Source organism: Phoenix dactylifera, chromosome 7 (assembly GCF_051530095.1).
Source record: "Phoenix dactylifera cultivar Ajwa chromosome 7, Ajwa_hap1_PhDact_Kaust_v1.1, whole genome shotgun sequence".
In the NCBI taxonomy this organism is placed as follows: domain Eukaryota; kingdom Viridiplantae; phylum Streptophyta; class Magnoliopsida; order Arecales; family Arecaceae; genus Phoenix; species Phoenix dactylifera.
In genome coordinates this window covers 29324621-29332660 of record NC_143196.1, presented here as the reverse complement: position 1 = coordinate 29332660, position 8040 = coordinate 29324621, and the positions used below count along the sequence as shown (strand labels likewise).

At 42.5% G+C, this 8040-nt stretch overlaps 1 protein-coding gene across 1 annotated transcript; it reads left to right on the top strand.

The window, feature by feature from the left end:
• Nucleotides 1-283: 283 nt before the first annotated feature.
• On the top strand, nucleotides 284-7740 carry LOC103703469 (beta-xylosidase/alpha-L-arabinofuranosidase 2-like). The gene is made up of 7 exons (XM_008786326.6): nucleotides 284-1000; nucleotides 2634-2915; nucleotides 3757-3926; nucleotides 4731-4828; nucleotides 5415-5765; nucleotides 6335-6751; nucleotides 6980-7740. Exons 1-7 carry the CDS (start codon nucleotides 569-571, stop codon nucleotides 7549-7551), a joined length of 2322 nt encoding a protein of 773 aa, XP_008784548.6. The 5' UTR covers nucleotides 284-568; the 3' UTR covers nucleotides 7552-7740.
• The last annotated feature ends 300 nt before the right edge of the window (nucleotides 7741-8040 follow it).

The following is an 8040-nucleotide window of genomic DNA, read 5'->3' as shown; positions in this document are numbered from 1 at the left end:
AACAAAATCATCAAACAAAGGAAAAGATCAAATCCAATACCAAAATATAATAATCAATGAAAACCAATCAATCATGAAGGAAAAAAACTTAGGAAAGAATACATTAAGGAAAAAAAAAACATTCTACCATATAGCTACTTGCGTTGCATGTTCCTAGAATTAGCTGTCGGGAATTACCTTCACGTGAGCTCCAGCAGTAACTTTCGAAGAGGAGAGTCGTACCAAGGCCTCTCTCTCTCTCTCTGCATTAAACTCCAACGAGCATCACGAATCGGTTTCCACTCTCAAGACCGTCCAACGACGCCCCCTACCCTCTGCCACTTCGTCAAACGCCCCCTTAGTCCTTTCTGGCGCCCCATCAAAGATAAAACCAATAAAAAAGCGGTCCAAATCCTCACGGACTCTCAAAGCCCCTCCCATTCCCCCCCTCCGTCTGAGGCCTCTCCACCCGTCACGGGCCACAACAAGACAACGCCAATGCCTCCCCTGCTGGAATCCATTATATAACCTCCAAGAAAGGAAGCAAGAGACACTGAGGAGGAGAGCCCCGAAGGCCATTGGAGGAGCCATGGTTTCGACGGCAAGGCCATCAAAATCCCACCTTGGGGCTCCCCTGTTCTGGCTCTCCCTCCTCCTCTGTTTTCTGGGTTTTACCGGGGTTTTGGCCCAGACGCCCATCTTCGCTTGCGACACTGCGTCGAATGCGAGCCTGGCGAGCTTCGGGTTCTGCAACACGTCGTGGGGGATAGAGGCGAGGGTGGGGGACTTGGTGAAGAGGCTCACATTGGAGGAAAAGGTGGGATTTTTGGTCAACAAGGCGGCGGCGGTGAGTAGACTTGGGATCCCGAGCTACGAGTGGTGGTCAGAGGCGTTGCACGGGGTCTCCTACGTCGGGCCCGGCACACATTTCTCCAGCCTGGTTCCAGGGGCAACCAGCTTCCCCCAGGTTATTCTCACCGCGGCTTCGTTCAATACTACCTTGTTTGAAACCATTGGAAAGGTGAGGTTTTTATTCAACGTTCTGTTCTTTTGATTCGTTTATAGGTTGGAGATGAGTTTTTTTTTCTTTTTTTTATAATGTGTAGCGGATTGACATTGTTGTGTTGATTTTGTTTGATGAGGAAGTGATGGCATTCCAGTTTCCAAGCCTTGTTTTTTAGGCTACATTGCGATGCTTATGCTCAAATCGGTGGGTTCTGGGTATTGGATTGTGGGAGTGGGTTCTGGATTGGTGATATGAAAGTTTGCTTAAAACCTCATTCAGGGTTGTGGTACATATTATATGACTGGAACTTTATACATCAACCTTAAAGATTTCCTTTTTTATTGTCAGTTCTTTTTTTTTTTCCTTGTATCTGGTTTAATCTGTGATATGATTTTTGAATTGCTTCTCATAGATATAGGATGAAAATTTTTTCTTTAAGATTAAAGAAGACCTATTTTATTCTTGAATTACCAAATTCAGCTGCTCTTTCCACATTAGGGAAACGGTCTTGTTGCTTTCCTTGGGACATTATTTAACTTGTTTGGTTCGGATCTTTGGTGCCAAGAAGGATTCACCTTCCTTCATGCGGATCCACCACAGGATCACGCAATAGCTATTTCGAGATCTGTGCAGATGGATGAATGAATGAGTTTGGAGCGCTTATGATCTGTGCGAGGTGCCATCCAACGGTTGACATCACGAAAGAAAAAGATACAACCCGAACCCATGTGTGTATGTGCATGTGTCAGTGTAATACTATGAGATTTTGTATGCCATTTGTACTTTTCGATAGATGGAATGTTCCTTTCTTCATCATTTTCTTGACATTTCTTACCAATTTTACTTCAATTTCAGCACTAAACCGATAATTTATGTCTACATTCATTTTTTTGAATCCAGCAAAGAAAAGGCAGTGATTTCCCCTCCATGATTGTGTATTAATTTTTAGGAACAGATGATGAATATGACCATTGTTAGAGAAATCTACAGTTAATAATGTAGTTCATGGGTTCACCATTTGAAATTAATATGATATTATTTAGCAATATGTTCCAATTTTTTCAATGATTCTGCATTATATGCATTGGAAATTTCCTCATAAATGGTCGGCCATCTTCTTTGTGCCCACATCTCTATCAGTTGAGGTGTCACTGTCTCATGAAAGTAAATAAATTGAGTGCTTTACAGATGTTCTCAAATCTCGGAAACGTTCTCTTAGGGCAGTTTCATGTAGGGAAAAGATGAACTGTCTTTACTGTAAGAAAAGTGTGCCTCTATCTTCATGTCTGTGTCTGTATATATGACCCTCCACGATTCTATTGAAAGATACACATCTTTTGTCTTGGACTAAACAAGATGTTTTGGATTTACGAGTCCGTAGGTGTTAAAAAATTTTAAACTGGTCTTGCAAGTTTTTGACAAATTAATAAGCCGTATATCAATATCATAGTCCTTATCACTTCAGAAAAAAACAGACCAAACTGGCATGATAAACTAATAATAATATGCTCGAGATGTTCTATGTTCATGGTACAGTGTGAACTCTGCACTGCTTTTTTATCCAATGGCAAAGAACAGCTTCCAAGTTTCGAAGCAATGGTTGGAAAACAGGCTGGTCTGTAATGTTTGTATATCTGGTTGCTTGTAGGTGGTATCAACAGAAGCCAGGGCAATGCACAATGTGGGTCTAGCAGGACTAACATTTTGGAGTCCAAACGTCAATATATTTCGAGATCCTCGATGGGGAAGAGGACAGGAGACGCCCGGAGAAGATCCTGTGCTTGCAAGCAAGTATGCTGCTGGTTATGTGAAGGGCTTGCAGCAGGCCAAAGATCCAGACCGGCTTAAAGTCGCTGCTTGCTGCAAGCATTACACTGCCTATGACCTCGATAACTGGAAAGGAATCCAGCGCTACACCTTCAATGCTGTGGTAATTACATGACTAATAAATTTGATTCTTTCGAGGTTTTATGGTTTTGTAAATATGCTAGGAAAACATATATTTGAGAAGAAAATTGCATGTAAAAGGCATTCTAATTACTTTGATCCTCTGTAAAATGGAAAATGATGTTTCTTTTCTAGATAAAATCCATGCTGGACACAAAATCCTAGTTCAATGAGGTTAAAAATATAGGTTATTTTCTTCTTAGAATTTCAGAACATATTATAATGCACAACATAAGTTTTCGATAACCTATAAAACTTAGAATGCTTGCACAAATTTTACACTGTTGAATGTACAATGTATAATGGCTGTAAATTCATATTAAGTTGCTTTTATTGGATGAAAGCTTATGAAGCTTTGTCGGCTTACTGATGTTTTCTTATAAAATCTATATATATTGGCTGCATCTATCTTATTGTTGAATCTCAGCCATGTTATTTTGGTGTAATAAGGATAATCTATCAAGGTAAGATCCTGTAATAATTTACTAAATGCTCGACATTCCTTGAATGTCGTGTCCAACGTTAACATCTTGGGCTATACGATTCTGACAAATGTAATAGGGAGGCATTTTTCTACCCTAACGGCAGCATCGGCTCGTATTGTGGTCCCTTAGCATTTTATATTTGCATAAGTATAATATACTCTAAAAATTTGTGCAAGAACCGATGCGTAAGTGATTAAGTTATAGATTATATGCATATAAACAATGGTTTCTCTTAATTAGGAGTCCTTTGCTGCCGGGCAACATTTCTTTTTTTCTGATATTGTGGTGTCCTAACTTGTATCCTCCTTCAATATGTGTTTTTAATGGTTGTGGTGTTAGGTCACAAAGCAAGACTTGGATGATACCTTTCAGCCTCCATTCAAGAGCTGTGTGACTGAGGGGAATGTGGCCAGTGTCATGTGCTCATACAACCAAGTCAATGGTGTCCCCACATGTGCAGACCCAGATCTCCTGGCTGGAACCATCAGAGGAGACTGGAAACTTAATGGGTCTCCTTCTCTTCTTATACTTTATCCTTTTCCTTTTCCTTTTTTTTTTTAAAATGAAGCATATCTGTTTATTTTTTGTTAATGGGAATGCGACAAGCTCCTCATCATCCTTGACTTTTATACTTCATACACCTTGTTCATCACACTATTAGGGTTACTGTTCTAGATATCATACTTTAGTGTCTATTTGAATGTTCTAATCCATTTGGTATCTCTCATGCAAGTGGCCAAGGTATCTAAGCAAATGAGTGGACTTCTAATAATTGCAGTTGCTAGATTTTTGAGATCTTGTGCATCACTTTTTCTACATCAATCTCAGCATTTTGATGATTTGGAATTGGGAGCAAAAGGCCCCCATCCTCGCACTTTTCTATCGCTTTATCTTCTCAGCAACTTCCATCCATGTGGGAGATGAACATGTGGTCCAAACATGAACTTAGTGCAAACTATGATTTCAAACCCTTAACCCCTTCAACACCCTACCACATAAAAAAAAAGGTATGGTAAAATCCTTCTAATTGGTTATAAGATGAACATATATTGTAATTGATGGCGAACTTGATAGACATGAGCTGGACTCTTAGATCCGGACACAATGATGCCATTACCTACCAATCCTGGTCGCTACACATGCCAAAGGGATTCAATGTCTCCATTACTTCTCCAGACTGGGCTGGACATTAGGTCATGCACCCACCAGAACAAGACTGCATGCATCTTTAGCCATGAAAGGTTTTATGTTCTCAAATTGAGCCGTCTGGGTTGTATTCGTTATTCTAATCTAAATTTTGTTCATGCCCGCAGCTATATTGTCTCTGATTGCGACTCGGTCGATGTGCTCTACAACCAGCAGCACTACACCAAAACTCCCGAGGATGCTGCAGCTGTAACCATCTTGGCAGGTTTGTGCTCTAAATCGGACTCATAGTGTAACAATTCAGGATCTCACCTAAAATGGCTAGTTAAAAGGTATTATTTGGATTTCTTGATCCTCCTGTATAAATACTCAACATCTCCTCAGCGAATAACCGATGTGGAATTAAACACATATCCATACGTATTCTCACACAAGTAACACTTGTGTGTATATAAGCTCACTGGTCTTGTAGAAACTTAGCCCAAATTTATGTGACAACTCGAGGAACTTTGGTAGCTCGGGGTATTAACTAGGGTAAAGATATGGGCACCTAACGTCACTAATGATATCTCACGGATACGGCACAGGGACAGCAAGCAGTTGGGTCGGCCAGGACAGCTTTAATCGACTTTCTCTGCCTTTAAACTAATACTTTTTTTTACTTTTATAACCCCACTAATTGACTTTCTCTGCCTTGGACCCCACTAATACTTTTTTTTTAAAAAAAATAAACATAACTTTTTTTTTCCACTGCAGAGAATAAAAAAAGTTTTAACTGATTTTTTTCCCCCTAAAAACTACTTAGTTATCGGGCCTAACAAGCATTAAAAAGAGTAAAATAATCCTGGCAGGTCTGGATCTCAATTGCGGGTCGTTTTTGGGGCAGCACACGCAGGCCGCAGTGAAGGCCGGGAAGCTCAAGGAGAGCGACGTGGACAAGGCCATCACCAGCAATTTCGTGGTCCTGATGCGTCTAGGCTTCTTCGATGGTGATCCACGGAAGCTGGAATTCGGGAAGCTGGGCCCTAAGGACGTGTGTACCGCGGAGCACCAGGAGCTGGCCCGCGAGGCCGCGAGACAAGGTATCGTGCTTCTCAAGAACGACGACGACGCCCTGCCCCTCGACCCCAAATCCGTCGCTTTCATGGCTGTGATCGGCCCCAACGCCAACGTCACCAAGACCATGATCGGCAACTACGAAGGTACGTTTAAACGCATATTATGTATCTTTTCCGTTTTCCTTGATCCAAGCCCATGTTTAGCCCACTTACACTACTCTAAATAAACCTTCAAGTATCTTACTGCAAGCCACTATATCCCAAGGGTAAGATAAGTATTCTGAGAAGTAGGCAACATTATCTCATGGGTGATGAATTGGAGTAAATTATTGCACCATAATATAGTGAAGTAGTTTGGTTTTGGTTCTTCATTTAAGAGCATGAACTTTTTGGCTGCCAAAACGATTTCTCTTTTTGAAAAAGTTTTGCTTAAAGGAACCAAAATTATTTTGTTACATGTACATGGATGATGGATTCCAATAAGTTAGCATGTATGCTGCATTTGCTATGCTACATTTGGACCATATTTGTGTCCAAAGACTCCAATCGGATGATACCATGGCCCACCTGTACGTAGTGTGGGCTGGGTCGCCTGCGATAGTTCATGGGCCAGTCCACAACAATAGGCTTTCCTTTTTTTCTCGCTCTAAATTTTGGGCCTTCTTTGTCTCTTCCTTAGTAATACTGATCACGCAGTAATCAATCTTGCACAGGTACCCCATGCAAGTATACAACGCCTCTCCAGGGGCTAACAGCTGTTGTTTCCACGGTGTACCAGCCAGGATGCACCAATGTGGGGTGCGCTGGCAACAGCCTCCAATTGGACGCAGCCAAGGCGGCGGCGGCGAAAGCTGATGTCACCGTCTTGGTTGTAGGTGCCGATCAATCGATCGAGAGGGAGGGCTTCGATCGGGTGAGCCTGCTCCTCCCCGGGCAGCAGACAACCCTTGTAACAGAGATAGCAAAGGCAGCGAAGGGCAAGGTGGTCCTCGTGATCATGTCTGGTGGTCCCTTCGACATATCGTTCGCGAAATCTGATGATCGAATTTCGAGCATCCTCTGGGTCGGATACCCTGGCGAAGCTGGTGGTGCTGCCCTAGCCGACATCATCTTTGGCTATTACAATCCATGTAAGTTTGATATAAGATCTGCTTTATTAGTATCATCATGGTAACAACAATATTGGTGTTATAGCCTAAATTGGATGCACAACACTTGCATTTATGCTATTATAAGCGCATGCACGGCACCAGTATCATGCTGCTACCTTGGTTGCACATAATTTACTTGCACACCGTTTTAATTGTTTATGGTCATTGCGGGACTAAATCATGATCAACTTGTATCAATTTTTGTAGGTGGGAGGTTGCCTGTGACATGGTATCCTCAGTCATTTGCAGACAAGGTCCCGATGACCGACATGCGTATGAGGCCCGACCCGTCGACCGGCTACCCTGGACGGACTTACCGGTTCTATACAGGCGATGTGATATACTCTTTCGGCGACGGTTTGAGCTACAATGACTTCACCCACCACCTAGTTCAAGCGCCAAAGCTAGTATCGATCCCCCTTGAAGAGGGGCACTCATGCTACTCCAAGAGGTGCAAGTCGGTCGATCTCGTCGGAAGTCGATGCCAGAATGCAGCCTTCGACATCCATCTGAGAGTTCAGAACCCCGGTCGCATGGCCGGGAGCCACACTGTCTTCCTTTTCTCAACTCCACCTTCAGTGCACAATTCTCCCCAGAAGCACTTGCTTGGATTTGAGAAGATCTACTTGGGCCCCAAAGGGGTGGGCTATGTTGTGTTCAACGTTGATGTTTGCAAGGATTTGAGCCTCGTGGATGAGCTTGGGAACAGAATGGTGGCCTTGGGGTCTCACGTCCTTCATGTGGGGAGTTTGAAGCATTCGCTTAGAGTGAGGGTTTAGGACCCAATGGGCTTCAACAAAAGGTCCTTTTTAGTGGCAGGAGGTCCAATAAGTGCTTCCAAAGGGAGAATTGGGTTCCATGGAAGCTGGTTTGGGATAATTGCAGCCATTTCAATTTCTTCAAGGGATTGTAAGTTGAGTCCATTTTCTAGGATTAAATTGAAAATTAAAATTGCCTTTCTCTTCTAATATCTTTTGTGTACTCGCTATATTTTGCTATCTTAATCATTGAGAATGTTCACCACCAGCCAGCCACATGGAGGACGCTTATTGGTCAGGCGTGGTCCTGGCCATCGCGGGAAGAAATTAGGTGTCAAAAGTTAAAACGAAGAGAATATCATGAGTAAATGTCCATGTAGATGGCCCCTACTCTGGAAATTTCTAAAGCTAGAGCTGCTGCCCAAATTCACAAAATGGTGGAGTGCAATTTTCGCGAGAATAAGTTCACAACACCATGCTACTACGATATACTCCTTTTCATTTTTTTTT